The sequence below is a fragment of the Passer montanus genome, unplaced genomic scaffold (genome assembly GCF_014805655.1).
Source record: "Passer montanus isolate IOZ18808 unplaced genomic scaffold, ASM1480565v1 scaffold42, whole genome shotgun sequence".
Lineage (NCBI taxonomy): Eukaryota > Metazoa > Chordata > Aves > Passeriformes > Passeridae > Passer > Passer montanus.
This window is the reverse complement of record NW_024369041.1, coordinates 4,814,814-4,841,623: the sequence shown is the minus strand read 5'-3', so window position 1 is coordinate 4,841,623 and position 26,810 is coordinate 4,814,814. Positions and strand designations below refer to the sequence as shown.

The 26,810-nt window shown below is 40.3% G+C and overlaps 1 protein-coding gene across 5 annotated transcripts in view; it reads left to right on the top strand.

Moving 5' to 3' along the window:
- The window catches only part of RHOBTB1 (Rho related BTB domain containing 1), a 48,662-nt gene that overhangs the window by 7,175 nt on the left and 14,677 nt on the right, over nucleotides 1-26,810 (top strand). For 3 of the 5 annotated variants that reach the window (XM_039719625.1, XM_039719627.1, XM_039719626.1), the window contains exons 3-4: nucleotides 21,619-21,820; nucleotides 22,165-22,268. In XM_039719625.1, coding sequence (XP_039575559.1) covers nucleotides 21,629-21,820; nucleotides 22,165-22,268 — 296 coding nt within the window. In that variant the 5' untranslated portion in view covers nucleotides 21,619-21,628. Of the gene's footprint in view, nucleotides 1-10,966; nucleotides 11,060-21,618; nucleotides 21,821-22,164; nucleotides 22,269-25,933; nucleotides 26,061-26,810 lie in introns of those variants that run through there. The other 2 variants (XM_039719628.1, XM_039719629.1) reach the window with 2 other exon arrangements.

The window sequence follows — 26,810 nt, the reverse complement described above, 5'->3', positions numbered from 1 at the left end:
TTCACCTCTGCTCCCAGTGTCAAGCCTTGCTTCCCAGACTGTTTTAAATTAATTTCTGAGTGACATGTATAGCTCATGCAGCTAAATTACAGAACAGTATTCTCAGAAATTTGCTGTTTCCACACTAGTTCCTGTTGTTTCTCTGATTTGGTCTCACTTCTCAAGGTGAATATATCTGCAGGTCTGGAAAAAAGCTAACTTGTGGGTGGGTATGTGCTTGAATCAGAAAATGCTACATCTCTGGAAGGTGTGTCTTTGTAGAGGTGTTATTTACTCCTTAATATCGCAGTCAAAGCTTATTTGCTTCTGGGATTCTGTGTCACTTGAGGCATTATGAGACAAAGTAGTAGTAAATTTAGCTGTCTGGGTAAAGAAGCTACTGCTCTCTCAGAGATTAGTGTCTTCACAGTCAGTGGAATAAAATAGCTACTGCCTCTACAGTGCAACCTGGCACTTGAATGTATCTGACAATTCAGGATGGTAAATACAAAGTTCTGGACTGTGCAGAGCCAGCAGAGGGGTGTGTGTGCAACAGTAACCTTCAGCAGTATTAAATTTATCAGAGAAAATTTTAAAACTGCTTGAACTACTTCTCAGACTTAAGACTACTTGTGACTAGAGATTAGAAACAAGGACTGCCTTGTGTGGGTGGTTCAGGTGTGAGAGGAAGGGCAGTGTTGCTGTTTGTTGGTTTTGATCTGTGTAGTTAAATTTATGTTCTCTAGCACTGTTTTTCATACTGTTGAAATCCATGTTTCTAACTTTTTCATGGGATTTGCTGTGCTTTACATAAAGAAGAATGTTTTTCACAACACCTATGCAGAATAAGAAACAATTTGTTACAGTTAGGTGGGAAAGGAAGAAAGAAATGATGCAGTTCTGAAATGTCCATTAATTCAGGGAGCTTAAGTATCAAGGTACCCAACATAAGAAATCCAAGTTGGGATACAAAATCAATGCTGTTACATCAGAACATTCTCTTGCTAGCTGGAATTACCTGTCTCCCACACCTCTGGAAGCAAGGGTCCAGCACCCTCAAAAGGAGGATTTGCAGTAACAAACACACGGTATGGTAACAGTACCTGAGCTTTAGCTGCTTTTTGTTTTCAGCTGCTTTGTCAGGGGTGAAATGTGCTTCTGCATGGGCTCCTAGAAGTGCTCAGCATGGGCAGGTGTCCCAGTAATTGTCCTGAGCAACTGGTGCAGTTTACACTTGAGATGGATGTACGTGTTGTGGGGCCTTATGGCTGTCCATGTTTCAGTTCTTGATTTATGGCTGTTCCATAACACTTGAACTTCCTGAATTTGCCACTTCTATTTCAGAGACGTCTTTTTGACTGTCACGTGAGCTTATGACAATAGTGTAGATTATTGGTCACTAAATACAGAAGAATATTACATAGAATACTTTACAGTCTTCTAAGGAAACTACCTGTGGGTCAGGCTTTCCTTAAAGCAATCCAGCTGTCTCCATTGAATTTCTTCAGGGGTGAATTTCGTTCTTTTAATTCTCTAATGTGTTTGCAACAGTGTGCCCACTGGCAACACAATAATTAAGGAACTTTTAACTTACTATAAGGGTACAATAGTCTTTTAGCTGTAGATCTCAATTTCAGCTAGAAGCCTAATGTAGAAAATTGGAATGGTGGAGGAATGTTTATCTTCTGTAACAGATGCAGTTTGATGACATTTTATTTGCAATTCCTTCTGTAAATAATTCGTACCTTTTCCTGCAAAAATATTTTGGGGACAAGGTGTGGGAGAGATTTAATTCTCTTGGGGATTTTATAATGCTACAAAATGAATGCTACTCTAGCAATTTTGTCAATACGTATGGGAGTAAATAAGATCAATGCCTTTGTAGTTCTTCTCTTCTTCCTTTACCCAGGGAAAGAACTCTTGCCTGACTCAGAAAAGTTTAAAAATAGAATGCTACGTGTCTTGCTACTTTGTTGAAAGAGGAAAAAAACCCCTGTTAGTAGAATTCGTGATGCTTTGGCAGTATGACTTTCAAGCAATGAGTGGATGAGAAATTTCAAGGCACTAGAATATTTTTGATTTTGTTAAAGCTCCCTGAATGCTTCAAAACCACTGCTGCTGCTGGATATAGGGTTTGGTTTTTTTTTAATTTTACAAAGGTATATTCTGTTCCAGACATATTTAAATGCTGCACTTACAAGTGTAATTGGAAAGTGATGTCTTTTACTCAGTACTTTGCAAATTACACGAAATACACACACTCCTTTAAGTTCTCTGATTTGTGCTAATCTGTAGTTCAAACCTGTAACAGTGATACTTTTCAGGCAGATCCTGGAAGTAGTCCTACACTCTCTGTGGAAACTGCAAATATATGCAAGAAGTATGTGATTTCATGGTTGATAGCTTTTGAATGGTAGCATTTAAAAGAACAAAATCTTTCTTGGAAACTATTCCTAATAAACATAATTAGGGAAGTCTCATCAAGCAGCCTGTGGTGAAACATGCAAACTGTCTTTATTGCCTGCTGCTTAGACTTGGAATCACTTGTGTGTGTTTTTTTGTGTGGATCACTTGTGTGCATTCTTCTGCAATTTCTGCAATTACCATTATCCTTCAGTTATGCCGTTTTGCTAGAATTTATAGGAAGTGTTTCAGGGAGTGAAAGATATCCATCAGAACCAACCCTGGTAATATTCTTTTTGCATATGGTTTATGACCTTAACTCACTGGGGAAACAAAAAACAAAAAAACAACAACAACAACAACAAAAACCACCAACAACAACAAAAAAAAGAAACTAGATTTGTCTAGACATATTGAAGTAAACCACTAAAATACATGAGTGGCATGCATATGGTTTATGACCTTAACTCACTGGGGAAACAAAAAAAAAACCAAAAAAAACCAGGGAACTACATTTGTCTAGACATATTGAAGCAAACCACCAAAATACATGAGTGGCGTTTGGAAAGTAGAAACCTTGTGTTGATATAATCCAGTCTAACCCGCTGAATTTGTTGTGTTGCAAAAATGCAGGCTTTGCAAGGCAGTCTTTGCTAGAGTGACTAAATCATGCCAATAAACTGGTGTAAGGTGGTGGGAAGAGGCACAAGGTCTTACCTTCCTGGAAAAGCTTTCTCTTTCAAAAAATGAGTGGTTCCAAGGTATAAAATACAGAGAATGTAACAAAGTTTGAATTTTGGTCTTGAATTCATAAAATCCTTCAGCGTTGCTACTGTGCAGAATCACACTGTTCAAAATAAATGAGGAATTGTACTGTAATCTTGGGGGGATTATAATCCAAATAAGCACACCCTTTGAACAACCTAGTGAAAAAATAGTGAAGTTACAGGGGCTTCATTCATTTCTGTTTTGTTTCAGCTACCTTATCATCTTTCTAAGACAGGCATATAGCACCTAATTCTATGGACTTTTTCTTCTTGAATTACTCCCTGAATTGAAGCCCAGAGGAGTCACTAGAAGCTTTTCCTCAACACTTTCAGGAGGATTTGTATCAGGCTCTTAAAACCATAACTGGGTCTTACTTTCATGTCTAGCTCACTATGGACAGAGGTACAGAGGAGTAAGTTGTAGCTAATAAGGCTGTTTCTCTAAGATCAGTGATGATGAGATTAAGCTGCCTTTGATTCTTCTACTTAATCCTGCTCTGTTGATTTGGCAGCCTATAAAGATCAGAGTATGGCTGGTGGCTGCTGTTCTTGTATATCAGCAGTGATTCAGAGACCAATAATGCTAGGCTTTGGCAACTGTGAAAAAGGCAACAAAATCCACTTTGTTTCTCTCCCCCTCACCCTACCCGAGTTTCCAGTTCCTGTAACTGGAGATCTGTGTTCAAGACTTGTCCTCATCATCTCTTTATACCACCAATAGAAGCAACTCCAACAGGGGTGGCACATTGTTGCAGAGATCTCTATTTGTGTATTGCTCCTGTTGAATTTCTGAATTTTTTGACCAATATTTTAGCTGCTAAAATTTGGTCTATATTTTGTATCCTTCTGTGTATAAATCTACTAGGCTTTTAATAGGTGATTTCTGCAATCCTCAAAAGGCACAGAGAGCATTTATAATGCTTGGAAGAAAATGGGCTGATCCATTTATGTATGGTTTTTAAAGCTCAATAGCTTAGATAAGAGTGAGAAGCAAAGACTGTGTATGTCATTGAAAACCTCCTATAGTTGTAGTATAAAGATGTTTCAAGTCTCTTGGAAACCCACTACTCAGAGACAAGTGAAATTTGACTGATCTACATAGAGCAGAGATGGAGACTGACAGCTAGCCACAAGGTCAGACAGACAGAAAATCTTCCCCAGCTGACTGTTTGCTATGACTCTTATTTCATATCACAAAGGAGTTCTTTCCATTCCATTAACATCTGATTAGATGGCAGAAACATTTTAAGAAGCTCTGAACAGTTATGCAGATGCCAGCACTATTACTTCCAGATTCATTCCCTTGCCAAACAGCAAAATGACACAGTCAAGAAGAAATCCTCCTACTAGTCAGTTTTTTCTATTTAGGTTTTTCTTTTTTTTTTTTTTTTTTGGATGTGTTTTTATAAGTTGATTAAATCATGGATCTTGTATCCATGTTGTAGTCCTGAGGAGCGAGAAGTGTGGAATATAGCAAATACAAGCTGTTGCAAAATTGCTCCCATTAGAAGAGATTACACATGTGATACAAAACTCTGCCATAGAACCAATTCTTAAAACAGCCTTATCCTCTCTGGGTTGGGAGTGCAGTGAGCCATAACTCTGCCACTTCTTCCCTTGGGATGCTCTTACATAACTGCTCAGCTGTTTCTCTTGCTGTTCTTCTTATTAAGCCAAAATTTTGTTTTGCTTAATTGTATCCTGTACACCTAACTTTGCAGACTGGGACTGTTCAAGTGATCCACTCCCTTTTAAGACCAGACCCCGCAGTCTGTAGAAGGAGAAGGAGGCAGCAAAGGCAGTTTATCAGAGTTTAAGGGGCCATCAGAGAGACTGTGACAGCACAGGTGCACAGGCTGGGACATACCTGCCCTTCCAGCAGTGGGGACAGCCAGGTCTGGGGCTGCCTGAGGCTGAGGGCAGCCAGGAGGGCGAGGGCAGGGCTTCCCCCCCATGCTCAGCACTTGTGAGGTGGCTGCTGAGAAACTCTGCTCAGGCTTCACTGCTCCAAAGAGAGATTGACCAACTGAGGACAGCGCAACCAAGGGCCACTAATGCTGTGGGGAAACTGAAACGTGGGATATACACAGACACACTGAGCGAGCTGCTTATCCAGCCTGGAGAAGAGAGGGTTAAGAGGGCATCTAATTACTACCTCAGGTAGTCACAAGGGGTTATGGGGAAACCAGATCTTCTCTGTGCAACAAAAGGACAAAAGGCAGCAGTCACAAGTAGCAGCAAGGCAGGTGTAAAGAAAAACTTTTCTCACTGTTGTAAAAAAAGCCATTTTCATAGTGAGTGGCTAAGCAATGGAACACATGGATTGGAGATTGTGGACTGACTGTCCTTAACCAGATTTAGCCTTGAAGTTAGCTGTGCACTGAGGAGGAGGTTGGACTAGATGACCTCTGGAGGACTCTTCCCACCTAAATTGGTATTCTGTTTTGGAGTAAGGTGGAGAAAATCAGGGTCTTGTCATTAACAGGATTAAATATGGAAGCAGGGAAATGCAAAATCCAATATCCTACACACAATTAGACTGAAAACTAAAGCATAGTCGAAATATAACACTCTGAAAAAATGTAGATATTTAATTTTTATTCCACATTATAAGTATTGGTATTTTCCTTCTGTAGATGGTTTCTTTCCTGTTTACTCGGCTGTTCAAAATACATGCCTATATTAAGCCTTCTATATCCTTTTTCTAGTGAAAAAGAATGGGGAAATATAATTCATAAGGCAAACCACCGGTGCTATATATCATTCACAGAATGCTCTAATAAAATCTGGTGCACTGCGGGTTTCTTAAGCGACAATGGTCTTGCACTATATTTAGCATTCAATGAAGAACTGGAAATAAACCTAACAAATAAATGTATAGTGGTCTATGTTGGTGTCTAACAAAAACAGTGAAGGTATCACTGCATGTGTTACACGTCTCCATCTCTGAGAATTAAGACAAATGCAGGATTGTAGAAAAAGGGATGCAAGTGTCCTAATCAATTTGCATAGCTGGCTGAGAGTAGATGTTGATGTCACTAAATAGAGACACCTTACGTCAAATGCTAACCAAAGAGAAGAACAGACTGGGTACAATGTGCAATAGTTTTGAAAAGAAAGCTAATTAGGAATGCATGAGCATTTGGCAAGGGTACATTGCAGCCCTGAATGCAAACCTTTTAATACAAAAAATTGTATTGACAGGAAATGAGTTGAATTTTATTTCAGTGTTTATAGAGCATATTCTTACGTAGTTTTATTTAAGGCATTTGTTCTCTTTATGAATTTTTTATTGATAAAACCTAATGAAATATATCCTAAACCATTACGAAAGTAGTTAGAAATTATTTTGATCTACCCACGTCATTGAAGTCTCTAAGCCTAATTGTGGGGAAAAGTAGACTACAATGACAGGAGCTGGGTAATTCTGATGTTTTAATTCACATGCTGCCAGTTGGCTGAGACTACATATACCACATGCAGTGGGTGGATGGTGAAGTCCATAACTGAAGTACCACGTTTCCTTATTTTGTTTGTACAACATTCACTCATGTTCTCTTTTCATTGTTGAAAGCAAATTTCGTGGACTGAAGAGAGCACCTTCTGTCCCTGTGAGATTGCCATATCCAATGTGGAACCCATACAGGACAATTTAACTTACTTTGTTTTACTTCATTCCTTGTGCGTTTAAATTATTTCCACTAACATTGTATTAATCCAAACATGCTCCTAAAGTCTTCTAATATGAATGGGGCCTGCATTCAAGGGTAAGGGAGAGAGAGAAACTCTAGGATGTCCTGTATGATTTGGGTTTGAACAGTCCCAGGTGGTCTCTGCAAATGTCAGACCTGCCCTCTTTTAGTGAACAAGGTCAGTTCTGTAACTGTCCCTGCTGAGTGTTGTTGGTCAGCTTGTCACAGGAAACTGCATTTGTGCTTGGGTGTTGCAACCTAAAGCAGAAGGGAAATAATCTCAGTTGTCCTGAATTAAAAGCTTAATTTTTTTTTTAAGCAGACTGTACCTAGATGTCTAATACAGGGAAGAGCCTCTTCCTTCCACATAGCCCTTGGGTCTGGGATGTAAACTTTCTTAGAATGCTGATAAACAGAAATGTAAAATCTACACCCCACAGTCACCATGCTTAGACTATCAATCCTCTGCAGATGCAGCAGACTTACATGATAGGATGGTGATAGACATAGGCTCCCCTTCCAGAAGAGTTTGTCAAAGAAGCTCAACCAAGTGCTTGTAGTTCCTTCTTCCTGCACTTCCTGATATCCCTGACTGGTATTTTTTCAACCTGTCTCCACCTGAGCCTTTCTCTGGTGTCTCAGAAGTGCAGAGGATGGAAGAGCCTGAGGGCACTGAGCTTCAGCATTTCTGAGCTGGTAGAAAGTTCCTTAAGGAGTTCTGCTAACACTGCATGTTGGAACAGCCTCTGGAGTTAAACTGACTCTCAAGATCCAGGAGTAGAAAGGTTATTTGTAAACTCAGTTACAGTCTATGCACAACTGATGCTCTCTCTTGATATTTTTTAATAATCTGAGAAATATAGTCTCAAAACCAAAAGGTTAGTTTAGCCCCAGAGTAAAAAATAATACATTGGAGCATATGGGGATGTGGATTTACACTTGTGCTTTCAAATGCATTTTATAATTTAGCAAAACTAAGATAATTCTAAGTAGAATTCTCCATGGGAGTGAATGCATTTTTAAATTATTATTTTAGTCTTTTTTTATCCAGTTGTTCTCTCGGTTGTGAGATAGTGTTTAAAGCACATAACTGAGCTGCAGTGACAGAGCTCACTTGGCAGCCCATAAACATGTTTTGGAAAGCTGTATTGACTTGGCAAAAGCAGACTGTAGTTAAATGCTACCGTGGTCCAATGCCATGTCCTTTAGGATTGCTTGCAAAGACAGAGCTTATTCCCTTCTCCCTTTCCCCCTAGCTGTTATTCTTCCCTGAAAACAAACAAAAGAAAATGAAAAATCTAAGCTGGCTACCTGGAATCCTTAAACATCCAAATGAGTAAAACTTTACCATTTGTGTATTTTTAATGTTTATGCAAAGTCAGTGGGAATACTTGTGGTTTATTACTGTGCTTTCTTGTACCAAAGCCTAGAAGCTGTCAGTTGCTCCACACCCTATTAGAGATGCATTCCAACCACTTCTCAATGTGTCACTCAAATTTATGGTCAGAACTAAACTGTTTGTTTTAAAAGTTTGGGAAAATGTAAATACGCTTCCATACAGGATTAAGTACCAGAGAACAGAGAATTTCTGGTTGTCCTGGGTTTTTATTTTATACTTTATACTGGAAAAGCTGCAATCTGAATCATTTAAGAAGTTTTACATTTGTGGTGTGAAAGCACTGAATGGTAAAAATTGCTGTAGATGGTCATTAAAATTGAAATGATATAGTAGCATGTACCTATTTCCACAGCAGCAGAAGCTTTTATCACCTTTTGATGAAACAGGAAAAAAGAGAGAAACTTGAGACCTTTTCTTTATCCTCATCAAAAGCAATGCCCTCTTTCTCTTTTTTCCATTTTAACCACCTGACTAATCTTTGTCATTGCTGTATTCTGCTAAATTTACCATTGTAGACTAAAAATAACACTTTCTTCCTGTCCTCTTCCCTTTTTTTTTTTTTTTTTTTTTTCTCTGTAGAAAAACTCTGTAAAGAGCTGGGAATCAGATCCAAAGGTTTCTGGGATTTTTATTGGCTTGGTTTGGAATTTTTTTTTTAATTGCAGTCCAACACTTCTGGAGTCAGCATCATGGCAAGTCTGGTTGCTTTGTATCAGTTTTCTCTGATGTGATGCTAACTTACCTGTTCTCACATTAACACTCGCTGTTTGCAGCAGTGATAGTCTAGGTGTTTCTAATAGAGACATGGGTTCTAGCTCTGATTTTTCTCCAAAAAATGGTCATTTAGACTCTAGGAAAAAGGTACCAATAAGGAATTAAAAATTGACATACTGAAACAGCTTAGAAAAGGAATCCCTTTTGTATAACACTGCTTTGCCCAGCCTCCTGAATTGAATGGGATGAACATGTGAACATGAGGGGTTTTTTTTATTTTCCTAAAAACTGTGTATCTGAGAGACAAGTGAATACATGGGGTTGTTGTTCTTGCACAGAATGAAAAATTTAGCTCTCATTTTGGAGAAGAAAAATTCCCATAGAACTTGAAACTTAAAAAACAGAAGGTAATTATACTAGACATTTTAAATCTGTTTGCTTTTATTTTTACTTTTTGTTGCCTGCATTATCAACTTGATATTTCTGTTATGATATTTGATATTGCTTGTAAGTGGATGTCTGAGTGACAGTTGTTTTACTTTCTGATGCAATTGTGTTGCCCATCCAAACTGTGCAAAGATAGGAAAATAACGCTTAATATTTGCCATGATTCATGTTGTTCTCCTGCCCCTAATAGCTTCCTTTGATATGAGTTTGCAAACTGTAATTTGTCCTGACATAGATGTACTCAACTGAAAATTGTTGCAGTCTGACCTGGTTAATGTAAGTTTGGCTTCTGGGTATTTGAAAAATGTAAGTAATTGACTATAACCAAATGCATTTTGATACTGTTAACCTGTTACTGGTACAGATAACTGTTCTTGTAAGTGGGGTTTTAAACAACTTTGTAATGTTTTCCAAAAAATTACCGTCTTAATGCTATGAGACTGTGCAATGTATGAGACCAGGTTGCTGCAAGAGAGTATTTTTTTAATACTGACTACTTTTTAAATAGTCACAACTATGCCAAAAACTGTCCTTAGCTGTGCAATTATGCCCATACCTCTTACTGGTTAGTGACAGGTTTGTTGATGTGAAGTGGTAAACACAGAGCCAGAGACTGCTGTTTTAGCGGGGAGCAGGTCTGGATTGTAACACACAGGGCCTGGAGCTGCTTTCACTGGTTTGAAAACACCAAGTCCAGATTGTCGCTGTAAGAGAAAGGGAGGTTGAGGTTTAATTGTGACGTGTGTATTTTACATGAAGGCTTCAAAACTTAGTGAGAATAGAGAGAAGTGATTTCCAAAACTATCAGCAGCGCCTGCAGTAAGAAATCACATGATGCCCCAACTTAGGGCATCATTCAGGGAGGCTTTCAGGACCTTTGCACTGTGAATGTATTAACAGTATTTACAGTGTATAAAGACTGCCTGTGGGGGGTGTTGCTTTGATTTCAAGCTGTTTCGTGTCCGAGCTTTTACCGTGCGATTCCATGGCGGAAAACCTGCGCTGCGGGCCGTGGGGCAGGGGCGGGATTATCCCCGGCCATCCCGGCTGCGGGCCGTGGGGCAGAGAGGGATGCGCCCCGGTGATCCCGGCTGCGGGCCGTGGGGCAGAGAGGGATTATCCCCGGTGATCCCGGCTGCGGGCCGTGGGGCAGGGGCGGGATGCGCCCGGCCATCCCGGCTGCGGGCCGTGGGTCGCTCCGCCGGGCGGGCATGCGGGGGCGGCTCCATCCTCCGCCCCTTTACGCCGCGGCCGCGGTTTCATGAATGAAATCCAATCGCCACGCTAAAAATAGACCGCGGGGCTGGCACGTCACGGCTGCCGCCGCCCGAGTCAGCGCCGCCTGAGGAGCAGCGGGACGGGGGCGCGGCGGCGGCCGCCACCCCTCCGGTGCCGCGGGCACCCCGGCCGCCGGGCATCCCGCCCTCCCGGGTAGGTGCCGCGTCGCCCGGGCGCGATCATGCTCTGAGCTGCCGGTGCGCGGGGCGCCCCGCGCGTCCCGTTTGCCCGCAGGTGCTCTCCCGCCTGGTCGGGAGAGAGCGGGAGGTGGTGGCATCCTCCCCTCCTCCGAGGACAGAGAGGGCTGAGTCCTTGATGAAGAAGATCTGTCTGGTTTCCTTTTCCAGCGAGGCCACGAGGTGCAAGGCAAAAATAGACGGGTATGATGTGTACGGGAAGCACAAACCTCTGGCGCTTGGTACCTCTGAGTGTCACTTAGTGAAAACCCGAAGGATATCTTTTCCCCCTCTTTTTTCCCTTCCCTTCCCCGTGCTTTGGCTGTGGAGTCTGCTGTGAGTTGCTGTGATAACAGCAGGACGTTGTTGGGGCGTCTTGTGTCACAGATTATCTGGTGCCTATGTCAGGACTTCTCTGTGGGCCATAGAAAGAGGCTGTAGAGACAAACAGTAGTAGACTTTTAATCTGTTCAGTCAACCTTTAGTAGGTATTGTGGCATCTGACATCTAGAGCAAAGAGAAATCAATCACTGGAAGTACCGAGGCAGACTAGGTGCAGGAGTTGCTGTCTATTGGTCAAGACACTACTCTGAAGGCAACAATATACTTGTTTAAAAAATGATAATAATAAAAGAAAGCCCTTGAGGTTCTGCATATGGTCACAGCAAGAGCAAGGAAGTGATGCCAGAATAGTCTCAATGACTTTGTTCATCCTCAGTTTGTGTACTATTTCAGGACACACAGCTGACTTGAAGCCAAATGTTCAGCTTGAGCTGCAATAGCTTGAGCTCTACTAGAAGCTGAGGTGGAAATTAGCTTTTCCAGTGTGCTTAAGGGGAGTCCTTTAGCTGCTGGTCTTTCTAGGCAAAAGTAATTCAGGTGGGGAGAAACCCACCGTTTTTAGGATTATGCTGAAGAGTTGTCATGACTGCCCAGTGTAAGTAGTAATATTTCAGTAGAAGGTGTATTTCAGGATCAGGAGTCACACCTCATGGGAACGGAATGGCTTCATTTCTTTTCAGTATTTTTCTGAGGTCCTCTTCCATTAGGTTATGCTTTTCCCTCTGTGTCTGTTGCATTTGCACACCTGATTCTAGGTCTCAGTGCATCTACACACTATTAAAGAAGGAAAAAAAAATGAGTTCAGTATTTGTACTAGGGTTCTTTATCTAAGTGACATAATACTTAATGAGCATAAGATCTGGGACAGGCTCAGATTCACAAAAGTATTTTTATCCAAGAAGAAATAAACATCACTTTTAGCTCTGGGAAGCTTTCTAAAACTCTTGTCCTTTTAAAACTCCAGGCTTCATAAATACTGTAAAGCATTAGGCTGAGAGGAAGAGCTGATCACTTGACCAGTAAATCCTGATGCTTGATTGTTTGTTAATACATTTGATTTGCTGGAAAAATACTTAAGTCCTTTATCCAGATGTTACCCTGTGCTGAAGGGGATGAAAGGACAAAAGGAGGAGAAGCAAAGGATTAACAGGTGTTTGACATGCTCCTCCCTTGCTCCTTTTCTTCCTGCCAGAAAAGTATACAAACATTGTAGAGCAAAGGATGTGCTAGGGAAGGGGGAAAGGAAAAGCTTAGGTGTCCTTGCTGCATACAGCAGACTTGCAGAGCAGCTCAGAGACTGGGTGATTGTATCCTTGGGTCACTGATTTGGTTTCCATAAAAGAGCTAAAAACTTTCTGCTGAAGGAGTGAGTGGTGCATGAGCTGTAATTGGTGCACCTGCAGTGTGTGTGGTCATAGCTGGGGCTCTTTGGCATTACAGGCAGGTCATGAAATAAAAATATGGATTCCCTTTGCCTCCCATCCAACACTATTCTGCTTTTCTGTTTTCCTCTCCTTTCTGTCTGATATGAAACACAATATAGCAATTTCTTTCTTATTTTTAAATTATTTTTTTCTTTGCAAATTAGTCTCTGTATGGCACTAGACATCACAAGTAAACCCTCCATCTGTGTGCCTCCTGCACTACTCTGTTAATGTTGCTGGATTTGCATTTGAGACATAAGTGCAGAACTTGACCCATGGTCTGAAAATAGCATTTACCTGAAGTGTTTACTGTTCCAGTGAGTGTTTAGGTCCTTGGGTGGGTTTTTCCTGCTGTCATTATGAGGTCTCACTCTCCTTTGGTAGTTTCCTAGTGGTAATAGTCTTTGGGAATGAATAAAATCCCATATAATGTCTTTCTAAGATCACTGATTAACAAAGAAGAGAATGCATAAGAAATGTCACATTAAGTTCAAGAAGCAAGAGCCTGATTCTATCTTTTGGAAAGAGAACAAGTACAGAAAGTGAATTCAACAGCTCTCTGTGCTAGAAGGTCACCAGTGTCTCTGGAATATTCTATGTTTGTAGCTCTAGTGAAGCTCAGCAAATATTTTCCCCACAGAAAGGCACAAAAGTTGTGAGAATGTGTTATTTGGTGGTTATTGTTGATATTCTTTCGGTACTGTTGGGAACACTGCTTAGGAGCAGCACGCAGCGTCAACACCTCTTTTGTGTGTGTACAATCACTAACAACCTCTGCTAAACTATCAGTACTTTAACACTCCACAAGCATCTTAATTACACAAGAGTAAAATCAGGCATTTTGTGGAGTTTATTATCATCAAACCTAGTACTGTTGAGTCAGACTTTTCCAGGGACCCATTTTCCTTTGAGCTTCAAGTTTTGTGTGTTATCCCAGGTATTCTTGGGCATGGCAGTCACTAAGGATTCAACTGCAGCTTTGGCCCAGTTATATTAATGCAAGTACCAGAGCAGGAATCAGAGACCTGATGCTCTGTCTACACTGATGGATCATGTGAATCAGTAGCAGGGGATCTGGGAATGAAAAAATTAGTGCTGAGGATCCAGTGTCCACACTGTACACAGCTCAGGGACAAAGGGCAGTACTTCAGACTGCCTTTAATCTGGTCCCATGGACTGAATGCTTATCACTGGTGGGTGGCATACCTTCCCTTTCAAAATTCAGTTTATGCACTCTGGCTGCACCTGATGTGAACCAAACCATGGAATACTTACTTCAAAAAATGTACTCTTGAGCTGAATTAACATGCTATTAGCAGTGCACCCTTACTCATCTCTAGCAGCTCTAGAGCATAATTATAATTATGCTCTTCTCCTGTTGCAGAAGGAGGACTGATCTGAGGACTTTGTGCATTTTATGGGTGGCTGCTTTAAAAGGTGTCAGCTGTTTGGTGATGGTTATCACCATCAATGGGTATTGTCCATTCTTCAGGTACTTGGTTCTCAGCCACTTTTATTCATGTCAGCCAGTTAATTTCGGTTTGTGATGATGTGACGGATTATGACCCACAGCAATGCCAGATCTTGGTCACTGCCTAGTCCCTTGTGTCTGCTGTGATTATCTCTGGTGGGTGGAATGAAGAGTCAGTTGTAGCCAGGTATATCTGGAATCCTCAGAAGATGCTTAGGCAAAAGCTGAAATGCCCTAGTGGACCCTGGGTGGGTCCACTATGAGTGCTGTTTTCCACATCTCTGTGCACACCCAGAAAGAAGAAGCAAAAAGAGGCACAGGGGACTGCCTTGTGTAGTGGCTTGTTCTTGGGTAGACTCTGGAAAATTGGTGAAGGGAGGAGTGGCAGTGCTGCAGGCTCTGCCACCCTGTAAAAATCACTCATCCCAGATTCCCACACATGAGGTTTCTGAAATGGTTAAATCTCCTTCACCTGCCATGTGGGTTAATTTCTAGGGCAATGATCTCATCTCAAAGGATATCCCAAGGTATGTCACAGGTCAAAACAATATGTAAGCTGCTCAGTGTAATCAGCTTTTTGATTTCTGCCCTTCAGGTCTTCCTGAAGAACTTGTCAGATACGTGACATAGCTCAAGTCTAATGCTGAGTCTAATTTGGGTCTCTGCTTGGTCTGATAGACTGAGTGTGCATAACACAAAAACAGGTCCTTGTGAGCTGCGTTTTTTTGAGGAGGCTCAGGGGAGTCTGTTATTGTACCTGAAATTGAATGTTTTCATTCTTAGCTATTGAGCTGTCTGCCTTCAGCAGAGGGCAGTCTGTTTTACACATTGTTATGTGGGAAGAATTTGTGTTTTACTAGTGTCTCTGATTTTTGGGCATCTGAGGAAATGCTCATTCTTATTAATCAAAAGTTTTTGTGTCATCACAGAGGTAGGTTAGGCTTGACAAAGGATCCTAATAATTAACAGAAACAAACAAATCTGGAGTCATGCAGGTAGAGAAGGAGCAGAGTGACAGACATCTGACGCAGAAACCAGGAATTATTATTCCCTGTCTCTGCAGTTTCTGTGAAGGTTGTGGTGATCATTTGGGTGAGAAGTTTTCTAGCAAACTTAGAGACATCTGTTCTGTCTTCAACTTTACATCATCATTGGGGGCTGCTCCTTTCATTTCTGTGTGAAGCCATGGTCAATTTTTCACTCCCTTTAAAACTTGAGGGATAGAGTGGGGATTATGGCAACTGATTGGAAGCTTCTGACGACTTCTGTCTTTAAAAAGTAAGAGGTAGCATCCAGAAATGAATCTGATGCTTATTGATCAAAAGCTGACATGAAAGAAGTTGGTTCAGGCAAGCCAAATGGAGTCTCTCTTGATGACAGCCTCAGTGTTGAACTTCTCCAGCTGTATCAAATTTTAGCAGCATTCTGAGGGATTTATTTCTTTGATACTGACCCTAAGCTATCCCAGGACAAAAGAAAAAGGGTAGAACCAGGTTCTGCCAATGTGGAAGATAAAGGTGTTTCTGTTGACCTGTACTCTTGTGGGCAGCAGCAGGGTTATCTCATTTATCACCTTGTGCAGTGAAACATTTCCATCACCTGCCCTTGTCTTCCTACCCATGGGAGAGCCCAGGGTCTCACATTTGCAATCAGGTCAGCTTTAGAATATAAGGGTTTTTGTCCTTCCCCAGTCATTGATATATCTGTTGTTTTCTTCTGCTCATGGACCAGGTAGGGCAAATAGGTGATAAATTCCAGAGTTAATCTTGAATTTCTTCCTTCTGAGGCAGTCTCTTCAGTCTTTCCATGTAAACTGCCAGAACTTGAAATAATGGCAAAAGAGTAATGCTGCTTCATCCTGGACAAGAATCCAGCCTGTTATACATCATGTCCACCTTGTCCCCTGGTGACCTAGTGATCTGATCCCACCTTGAGTCTTACTACCCTTTGTCACCAGCTAGTTCTTTGATGCTGACCAGGAATAGTTTTCCTCTTGAAACCAGTCTCCTATGATTTAATAAAATATTAATGTACACCTTTTGAAAAATGTTTTGTGATGCTCTTTCAGTTCCTGGTAGTTTATCTGTTGGTTGATCCCATGTTGTCATTAACCTTACAAATATACTTGGTGGAGCCCTAAATTCTTTGACTAAGTTGAGCCAAACCACAACACAATCTTTTAGCCCTTAACTTTTCCCCAAAGAAGATTTTTCTGTGAATTCTACGTTCTTGCACAGGTGAACACTAAATTCCTCCTGCTTTGTCCCCTGGCATATCTGTGTTAATCCCCCAAAGATTCTGAAACACCACATGGTGGGTTATATATTGAGAAAGAACATTTCACACACTTACTCTGGCTCATGTGCTCGTTGGTCCCTGCCAGCCTGCTGGTGCCTTGGGATTCTGCACTGCAAGGTAGTGATTTCAGTGCCTGAAGAACTTGGCATTTTGTATCTCCTTTTCCAGTTTCCATGGTTGCAAGCAGTAATTTTGCAACTTGAGGATGGAGGCAAAAGTGTTGCATAGTCTTGTAATTTTTTTTTATATTCTTTTCGACATGGTTCTCTGAAGGAGTCACTCCAAAGTTATACTAAAAAATACATCTCCAGAATAGATTGAAGTATGGGGGAGCTACAAATGCACTTTCACATAGTTTTAGGGAAGTGTGTTGTTTGGGGATAATTTTGATGATCTTTTTGCCTTACTGGTGGCCTGAGTTTTTCAGATAATTCCCATGCCCACCATTCATATTAAGTAATGTTAGACTTTGGTGTCTCTTTCCATTAGATTTCTTTAGTAAAATTATGGCATTTTAATTGTGGTTGTCACTCCCTTTGTTTGAAGGAGTTCCTGGTTTGCATGTTTGGTCAGATTACTTGACACAGGTAAAAATTTTTATTTTTTTTCCTCATGGAATAGCTTGAAGAAAAATTCCACTGAACAGGCAAGGTTCTTACATGCTTGTCATTCTGAACTGTCATCTGAAGAGTTTGCTCTTAGCACAAGAGCTAAGTAAAATGCTTGCTTTGAGGGGTCCTGTAAGTACACAGCTAAGAAGTAAATGGCTGCAGGATCACCCCATAATCACTGATTAGTGTAGACACTCTCTGTGGTTTGTTTGTGATGTTTGTCATTGGTTTGTGCTGAAGAGAAAAGGGTGGATAATTAGCTACTGTTCTTTGAAAAAAAATCTTGGTTATGTTTTGTATATGCTAGGTGAGGATTTTAAACATCAGAGATTTTAAAAATCAGAGATTGTTTGTGTCTATTGTGTTTAATCTGTGTACCAGTGGACTCAATAATCAGGTGATGTGCTTCATCTACAGATCTTTTGGAAAATTTCTCCAGAAAGGGAGTGTTTCATTATTGAGGCTGACCAACTCGCATGCTATGGCAACCACAACTGTTTTATGGTGATTATAATAACAACTCATTTAGTAATGAGGAAGAAACTAAATGAAAAACCAAGTAGCCCACGGCAATTTGAGGTGAAGCAGCAGAAAAAAATTTGGCAACCATAACCATCTGCAAGGCATGGTTCAAAACAGTAGCTTTATATTTATTTGGAAATAAATCAGCTTTATTTGGAATATTTCTTTACTGCTAATCAAGTGAATGAATTAAATGGCTTTATGTTAGATCTTGAGTCTGCTCTCATCTCCTGCTTTTTTGGCTGCCTCTGTCTTCTCTTCATCTGCAAACAATCACAGGTGACAATGTAAAAATAGAACATCCTAAGAGATTTTTGAGATCCTGTGTTATTCTTACGGGTATCTTTTTCCATCCATCTGCTCATCTTTCTTTAGAATTGGTTTAAGCAGCTGAATTTTGTGCTCCTTTCTTTTGGAAACGGTGATTTGTGATCAGACCTTTTCCCTGGTAGGTTCCTTGCTGGCCCTCATTTGATGGCCTTTCTGTCTTTCTCTGGCCTTTGTGTCAGTGCCCTTTCTGGGACTGGTTACACTTCCAGTAACTTTCGTCATAGTTTTACCCTGCTTTGTTTTGCTGGTAAACTAAGCTGTTGCTGGTTGTAGGTTGGTTTTAGCGAGTTTTTCGTTGATCTTAGAATGTTATGCCTTTTTTTAAAAAAATCTTTATATATGCTGCTTTGTTCTTGTCTAACCAGTTCAGTTTCAGTTCCAGTTGGTCATTCTAGATATTACCAGACTTTCAGAGATCAAATCTAGTTGTTTTTTTTTTTTTTATTCTAGTTTTGTAAATACATGTTCAGCATTTTTAATCAGTGTGATTATATAATAGATTTAGCACCAGCTTAACCTAGAAGCTACCTTAAAAAAAACTAACTGTGCCTGTATTCTTTAGACCTTGCATTTATTCCTGGCTTTAATCATTCCAGTAGCCAGAAGGCATCTGGCTACATTTGTAAGCACTTAATCAACTTGTTTTGCTAATTGTTTATACTGGAATTTGTTGTTAGCATCTGGTTTTACTTGAGGTGTCTAAATATCTGTCTGGGTTTCTGTCTCTCAGTCTCTTCAGGAGCTATTTCTGCTTTAATCCCTTCCTGAAAACTAGTGAACAATGTTAAAATGATGTGGATTTTTAACACATAGTTATGTTATAGATACTGGAGGATATTTAAGAACTTTCCTTAAGCAATACAGCTTAAGCCACAGAGCTCTACTTTTGTTTTTATTGCCAGTTTATTTTAATCTCTGTCCTGTGCAGTATTGAGTCATGCTAAAAATATCTTCATTAGATTGCCATTGATCTACAGCAGGGCATTCAGGCATGCTGTGTCTGAGTCCTGTGATAACTTTGCTTTAATTAAGTTATTAAGTATATTGGAAAGTTAAAATCCTAGTAATTTTAATTTTTTTTTCATGTGTTCCTTTTCTAGGATTCTCCGATAGTTGCATTGATTTATCTAGTTACTTTTATTTAAATTTGCCTGTTAATTTTAAGCTGGCTTTGTTATCCTGTTGGAAATTTTTTAACATTCCAGACTTTGTACTTAATACATATTTTGTGATTTACTGAAGCATGTTTTATGTAGAACTACCATTTAAGAACTTTGGAAGAATTTTTAAATCAAATTGTTATATAATACGACAGCTAATCTGTGTAACAGCTTTTTAATGGAATATTGGGTTGGAAGAAAAATTGATTTGGCATCTCTGCTTGGTAGTTTAAAACCAACCAGACACATTGGCTAGCCATGCTCCTTCATTTTGCTTTCTAGCCTTGTAAACATTTCCACATTCCATCTGTGATGTCTAGTCCATGCATGAATAAAATATGAAGTAATTTAATACCCCATAATATGTCAAAGGGGTTGCTGTTTATTCTCAGACTTGAAGCTTTTTAAGATCACGTGCTGAAAGCTCTTGGGGTTTTGCTACTCATTTGGGGCCCTGCCTATGAGGCCGTGGTGTACGAATATGCCACGTTCTCTGCAGTGTGGAGGGAAAAAAGGGGTTTTTTTGTACTTTTATTTATATTGTGACTGAGGAGGAACAAGGAGTTAGCTCGTGTTTCTCTTCCTGTGTTTGGAATCACAGAGAGGGTACAGAGCCCCTGGCCATCCCGGGTACCGGCCTGGTGGGAGCTTCCATCCAGCAGGCAGCTGGGGCTGGTCACAGAAGGGAGCTGGGAGCCTCTGGATGCTTTATCTCCAGAGCAGTAACCTCTCGGGGTGCAGGTTACAAGCCAGGTGAAGGGATCAAGGCTGTCTCTTAACAGCTTTGTGTCCTCAGCAGCCCAAACCCCGGTGCTGGCACCACGGGCCGGAGTCACGAGGCGCTGAGGGCTCACGTGTGCCCACTGCTCCATGTGTGTCTGTGTGTTCAAAGAGTGTTCTCTGCTCTGCATCTTCACATTGCAGAGCTCTGCTTGTGCAGCCATGCTCTTGGGCCAGGATGCCAGGTGTCTGGGCCCACGTTTCAGTCTCGGGTAGGATAACTTCAAAATGTATTCTCATTTCGAGAGTCTGTACTGCAGCGTTTCCAGAAGCATTCAGTGTCTGTGGAGACATCAGTGGGACACAGTGGTGGCAAAAATCACTCTTGCACCTTGTCTGTGTTGTCCCTAACTCGTCCCTCCACATGTAAATAAAGATTACAAATGTGTCTTAGCCACTATAGTTATTAGCACACAGTCCTTAGTCAAAATTTTACCTAAATGGGTAGCCTTCAGTTCTAACAAAGACTTTTGTTTCTTGGTGTACATCAGTTTAAACAATGAAAAGAATACAGTTAAAATCATTGTTTGACTAGTAGTTACTAAACAGGATTTTTTCTTAAATCAGAACATAGTGCCTCTGACAGTGAATTCAAAATAGCCTGAATCTGTTATTTTAAACAGCCTGACAGCTAATATATAGTCTATATCTAAGTGTGAATGAGATGTGAATATTAAAAAAAGGTATTAAAACAAGTCATTGGATTTCTTTATCTGTAGTGCTTTCTTCTCAGAAAAGAGGACACCATCACTCCAGATGATGACCTGTGTTTTGTCAATTAAATTGCTGTAGGTTTCTTGCTGAAATAATTATTAGTCAAGCCTTCTTGAAAAGGTTTGTGACTTGAATTCTCTCTCCTTGATTACCATTTCCTGGCAGAGACCAGATTGCTCATCAGACTGCTAGACATTAGAAAATCAAATTCAGATATATCAAACTATGATCCCACATATGAAAATGACAGACTGTAGTAAACAAGCATGAGTTGGTTTTAGTCTTTCAAACATCCATTTTTTCCAGCTTGTCTTTGTATCCAGGCATTTGTTCAATATATTGCCATAGAATATTTAAGGAAATAGTTTCAATAATATCTTTCCATGAGGACAGTATCTTCAAAAAACTACTTCTCTTCACTTTGTATTTCACATCAAAAAGAATTTAAAGGTATAGATAAGTATATTTGCAAGTTCCTGCTTGGCTTTTTGGTTTCCTTTTAGTCCATGATCTGTACAAACTTCTCCTTGGACAATTAAGTGCGTGTGATACTTACAGGATGTAATGGAATTGTGGTTTTGTAGCGAACAGTCTCTGGAGTTGTCTTACAAGTGAGTCTTATTGTGTGTTAAAGGCATCTGTGTGACTTGCTGTTACCAATGTTGTCTGGACAGCCCTAAATCAAATCCTGAATGGGCAGGATTGCAGAGGGCAGATTTATACTGGTATCCTTCAGGTTAAACCCACTGATTCCCAGGCTTTTTTTCCTTGTGGCATAAAAAGTATTAGCAAGAGGTAAGTTTATGCTAGCTGCCCTTGTTTCACCAAGATCTATCTTCTGCAAACAGGCTTGTGTTTACAGAAACCAAAATGAAAATAGCATGTGAGCAGCATAAAGCCACTGTGGTCCAAATAGTTGTGTATTTGCATAACTGAGCAGTATTTAAAGGACTGGCTGGCCTACTTTGGGACAGTTTACTACACAATTTTCCTTAAGAGTTTGCTGTCTCCAGGCATCTCTCAAGAAGAGGAAGTTAAAGACTCTGATTCTAAACAGTAATTTCTACTTTCTACGCAGAAGTAGAAAACAACTTTAACTGTCTTGTTCCAGTTTTTGATGAATGGACATTGACATGGACTACGAAAGACCCAACGTTGAAACTATCAAGTGTGTGGTGGTTGGAGATAATGCAGTGGGAAAGACTCGTCTGATCTGTGCCAGAGCCTGCAACACAACCTTGACTCAGTATCAGCTGCTGGCAACGCACGTCCCGACCGTCTGGGCCATTGATCAGTACCGTGTCTGCCAGGAGGTAAGGGCTGCAGGTGTGCAGGGTGTGCAGCACATGCTGTGAGGTGCTGCTATTGTTTCTTGGCAAGCCTTCTCCTGCCAGGATGCAGCAATGAGCTCACAAGTATTTTATCAGTGACCTCTACTGCAGCCATGCTGTGATACACCTCTTGTTCGAAAGTAATTTCTTTATCAAACCTATTTTTAGAGATGTAAGTATTCTGCCTGTTTTATAAGATACATCATTTGGTAAAAACTGCATAAGATAGACCTTTGACCTAGTATGTTTTGGACCTTTTAATGGGGTGAATTACAAAGTATTTGTCTGATGGAGGGAAAGAGAATGTTATGTGTGTTCTCTTCTAGGTCCTTGAACGCTCAAGAGATGTTGTGGATGAAGTGAGTGTTTCCCTCAGGCTGTGGGATACTTTTGGGGACCACCACAAAGACAGGCGCTTTGCTTATGGGAGGTAAATTGATCCAAGTAAAATTTTAATAAATACTTGCATTCAAATTTTGGAGGTAGAAATAAATTGCAAATCTGAATTTTGGAAAGCAAGGACTTAACAATCACGGGTATTCATATTCCTGCCCACTGCAAAGAGGATTATCTGCTGCAAGGATTAAAAAGATATAAATATTTAAAAAGCAGCATAGTTTTACTACACTACATTTCCTTGAACAGCCTGCTAAGCTCTGTCAACAACTGTTGTCCTATTTTGAATTTTAAAGAACATTCTCCAAAATAAGATCGTAGTTTCAGAGAATTGAGCATGAGCATTCTCTCCCTGTATAAGCAGTGTTTGATATAATTGCCTAACAAGCAACAAACAAGGAGAGATGTTGGGAAATATCACTCTCAATCAATGAAATATTTATTTTATTAAAAGCTGTGATGTTGAATGGGCAGCTAACCTCTTGAGAGCAGAGCTAGATTCATGAAAGATGAGGCTCTTCTCCATTTCCTTAATTAAAGCTGAGGTTTTTCTTCTATGAATATAAAATGTCTGTTAGTGAATCAATTAACCCTGGAAATTCTAAAAAATACATGTGTAATAAATATATATTTAAATGAATGTGATCTAGATTTTTCCAACTGTATTATATATGTGTGTGTATATGCATATGTTTGGAAAAGTTCAGCATAGTTTCAGCAAGGACTGAAGCCAGTGATAGTCTTTCTGGTTTGTTTAATTAGATGTGACCTTGTGGCAGTACAGACAGCAGAACAGCTGTATTAGGCAAATACTGAGCTGAAGGTGGGTTTTGGACATATGTTTTCATAACTCACATTTGAGAGGTCTCAGTCCTCACACATTTTTTCACCTTGTTGAACTTTTTCATAACCTTTTCATATCTGCTTCAGTCACTGCAGTTGATCAGACCTTCTCAGACAGACACATTTTTTTTTTCCAGCTGGGAATGAATGCCCTCTGTATAGTGTCAGCCCCAGCTTTCTATTGCATGTGGCCAAAATGTACTGTCTTGCTGTTTTTCTTCTCTCTGTGCTGCCTGATGACACAAGTGACTTTGAAGGAGGATGGTCTTTTCTATTCTCTACCCCTTAGAAATCCTGTAGAGGGTTCTGCTGGTTGAAACCACCCATTAAATTTTCAGGCTGTAGAACTCTGTGTGTTTGTACAACACTCCTCTGTGTACAGCACTGAGGAATTTTCACAGAGATTTCATGAATTACCTGGAATTTTCTGTCGGGACCTAAAGTGGCAACACATCTGGGGTGCACAACCTGTTCTATTTGTAAATAAGCTTTGTGAGAGAAGTTACAGTCTTTAAGGTAATATTTACCTTAATATTTAGTGCTACTGGAAGATGTCCATAGATACTGTTTTACCTTTTGGCAGCATGTGGAGCCTGCATTGATAAATTTGGATGTAACTTCATGTTTCCACTCACTGTTCCGCTTTGATGTGGCCTCCTGATATTCTGCAACAGATACTGTGTCACTGAGAAGATTACTGGAGATTAGGAGAGCAGAATCAGGCATGTTCTGAACCCTGATCCCACGTTTACTGACAGGATGGGAGAGGGAGGAAACAACATACTTAGATTCTAATCCTGCAAACGCCGAGGAGGACGTGGATAACTTGAGATCTTGAGGATTAAGCATATGAACACAGTGATTCATTTGTGAGGTTTGCAGAACTGAATTGTGTAGAATGAGGTTTGCTATATCCTAATTAGCTTTAAAAGGCTGTTCTGGAAGCCTGCTCTCCTGATAGTGGTTTTTCTGCAAGTCTGTTAATGAAATAGACTGAAATAGAATTTCAGTTTTAAGATGTTGTGATTGTAACCACTGCTTAGGTACTTGGTTGTTTTAAGATTGTTAATGTAGCATTCAAAGCAGACTGTTTAGTATTTCATCTGGGTTGACATTTTAAAACTAGTTTTTCAATGCTGAATGTTCATATTTACAGGAATTTATTTTAAATCACCTCTGTACATTGAGCTGCAGTCTACTCAGCTGTGTCAAATCTTGCAATACAGTGAAAGGTCTATTTCATGCCAAACTGCTCAAGGTTATACCTGCAAGTGCCCCATGTTTTGATTGTCTGAAGGATCATATAATAATATAATCCTTTCGTTCTCTTAAAAAAATTCTATGCATCTGCACCTTATGCAGGGGAAGGCTTACTCCAGCAAACATTCAGCCAAGACCTCTAATTGTCCTAAACCTGGTGTAACAAGAACCAGCAAGTCATTAACTTGCCTGCTGCTCATTGGAGAAGTTTGCTCCATACAGTTTTAGAAAATGTTACATAAGTAGATTATGCTATAGATGACAGGGTGAACAGTTAATAGGGCCTGTAGCACAGCTAAATCCTTCTTAACTTTATTTTTCACAGATAGAAACATGAAAGGAGGGGAAAAGGAATCTGTTTTCCACTATTTTGTGTGACAGAGCTAGAGGAACATTTAAATGCCACTGGGAATGGAATAGTTAATGTTTCTGTGCCATCCCCTAATGGGAGTATGGAGAGTGAGATCAGCTTGCATTCTGCTCTGTGGTGTTTAGTTTAATAATCACACTCCTCTGGGAGCTTTGGGAAACAGTTCCTGACAGCTTAAGGGAGTGAGGGGGATGTGGCTGCAGAGACTTGTGGAGATATTTGCTGCAGTTTACAGAATGACATTTCCCCCCCCACCTTAGACTAAAAGTGTGTGTTTTAGTTTTGGAAATATCCTGTTCAGTTTAGGCAGTATGTGATGCCAAACAGCCATTTATTGATAATCTCCCATAGGGTTTCATTTGGTGCACAATCATCCCAAAATTCTGTAAAATGATAATGTCTTGGTTATGAATTAATGTATTGATTTCCAGCTGCCAGTCACCTCTTTGTTTAATAACAATCTACCCTTGGTGCTATTGTATTCTCTAAGCCTGCAGCTGAGGTGTGAACTTCATTTAAAGCCCAAGTTGTTATTCTGTAGCAGTTTCTCTAGGAGGCAAGTGTAAAGACAAAACATCTTAATTTACATTTCAACTTGTCAGGATTCACTATCTCCCACCCTCCTGTCCAATCTGGTTTTGAATGAGTGTCAACATATCACCATGTTCAAGCTAATTCTAGAAGCTGGCTTGTAGCTCTTTTTCTCGCTTTTTGCATGCTTTTCTTTTTTTTTTTTTCTTTTTTTCCCTCTCCCTCAGGTGAACATGTGTGGCTAATTTCATAAATCGCCTCTGTATCCTGGGTTTTTTTAGCATGTAGCTATAGTATGTGTACACATAAGCACAAACCTGCAAAGAGTTAATTCAATCAAATATTTATATTCTCAATACCATGAATGGGAGTTGTTAGCTAATTCAGCCAGGATGACTTATTTACTTGCAACTTAAATATGAGCTGTAGACCAAACAAAATCTGTTCATACAGCATGGACAGAAAACAGCTTCTTCCTCATGACTTACAAATGTGAATGAGTCTTGCTGTTAGACTGCTGACAGAGCCTCTTAAAATATCTTTAGAGTATTTCCTCCATTGTGAATGGATTTTGTAAGCCTTGTGGGTATTGTGTGTATGCAGAGGAACACATGCATTTAACTTCTTCTGTGTGATTACAATTCCCTTTTCCAGTTACTCCAATGTAATTGAATCCCTAAAAATGTACCTTTGGAATGCTGCTGAAAGGAGTCCATGAGAACAGGGCTTTGTCACTGATATCTGAAGACTTCCACCAACCTTCTTCTGATTTTTTTCTCCAAGGGATAATGATGATGCTGTTTCTGTAAGAACAAAACCAAGGTAGCTTTGATGTAAAAGGGTATTTGCATTCATCAAATTCAGTGAGATTAGGGTGAGTTTGTGGCTTCACAGAGTTACTTGGTCTGCCTTTAGTTAGATCAGTGCCCTCTGTCATGGAGCAGCTGGTGCCTAAGCTGAGGCTGGGCCAGCAGCTCCCCTCCTTTCTTCAGAGGAGGTCTGAGGTTTCAGAAGTGCCTTGTGAGTGAAAGCTCACACATTCCTGTGCCTCTCCAGCCATTGCTGGCCTGGGTTGGAATGATCCCCAGAGATGTCTCCAGAGCAGAGGTGCTGCACAGACGCAGGACAGTCTCTTGCTTCACTAGCAGAGGCTCAGCTGATGGGGAATCCAGTCACCTTCAGGTGTCTCTCAGCTCTGCTGCTTCCTTTTGTTATGTTTTCTGCCACAAAAAAGCAATAGGCAGTATCTTCAAATCATCTTCAGCTACCCAATTTTGTGAGCCTCCCCTTCTGCTTTACAGTGGTTTATAACCTATTCAGGTTCTTCATCATATGATCATGAGGAACTGTGAAAAAACATTTTTACAAAATATACATATATTTCTTATGATTTTTTTTTCTCTTCTGAGTTTGACTTAGGCCCAAGAAAGACTGTAATAAGCAGAGAGGGTCCCATAGACAGCTTTCTCCAGTAACTTTATTATGATATGCTGTGTGTATGCACTGGTTTTTTTCTTATTTTCTTACCTGTGTGAACATTTGAGGCTCTTTCATTCAGCTGATGGGGAAGTA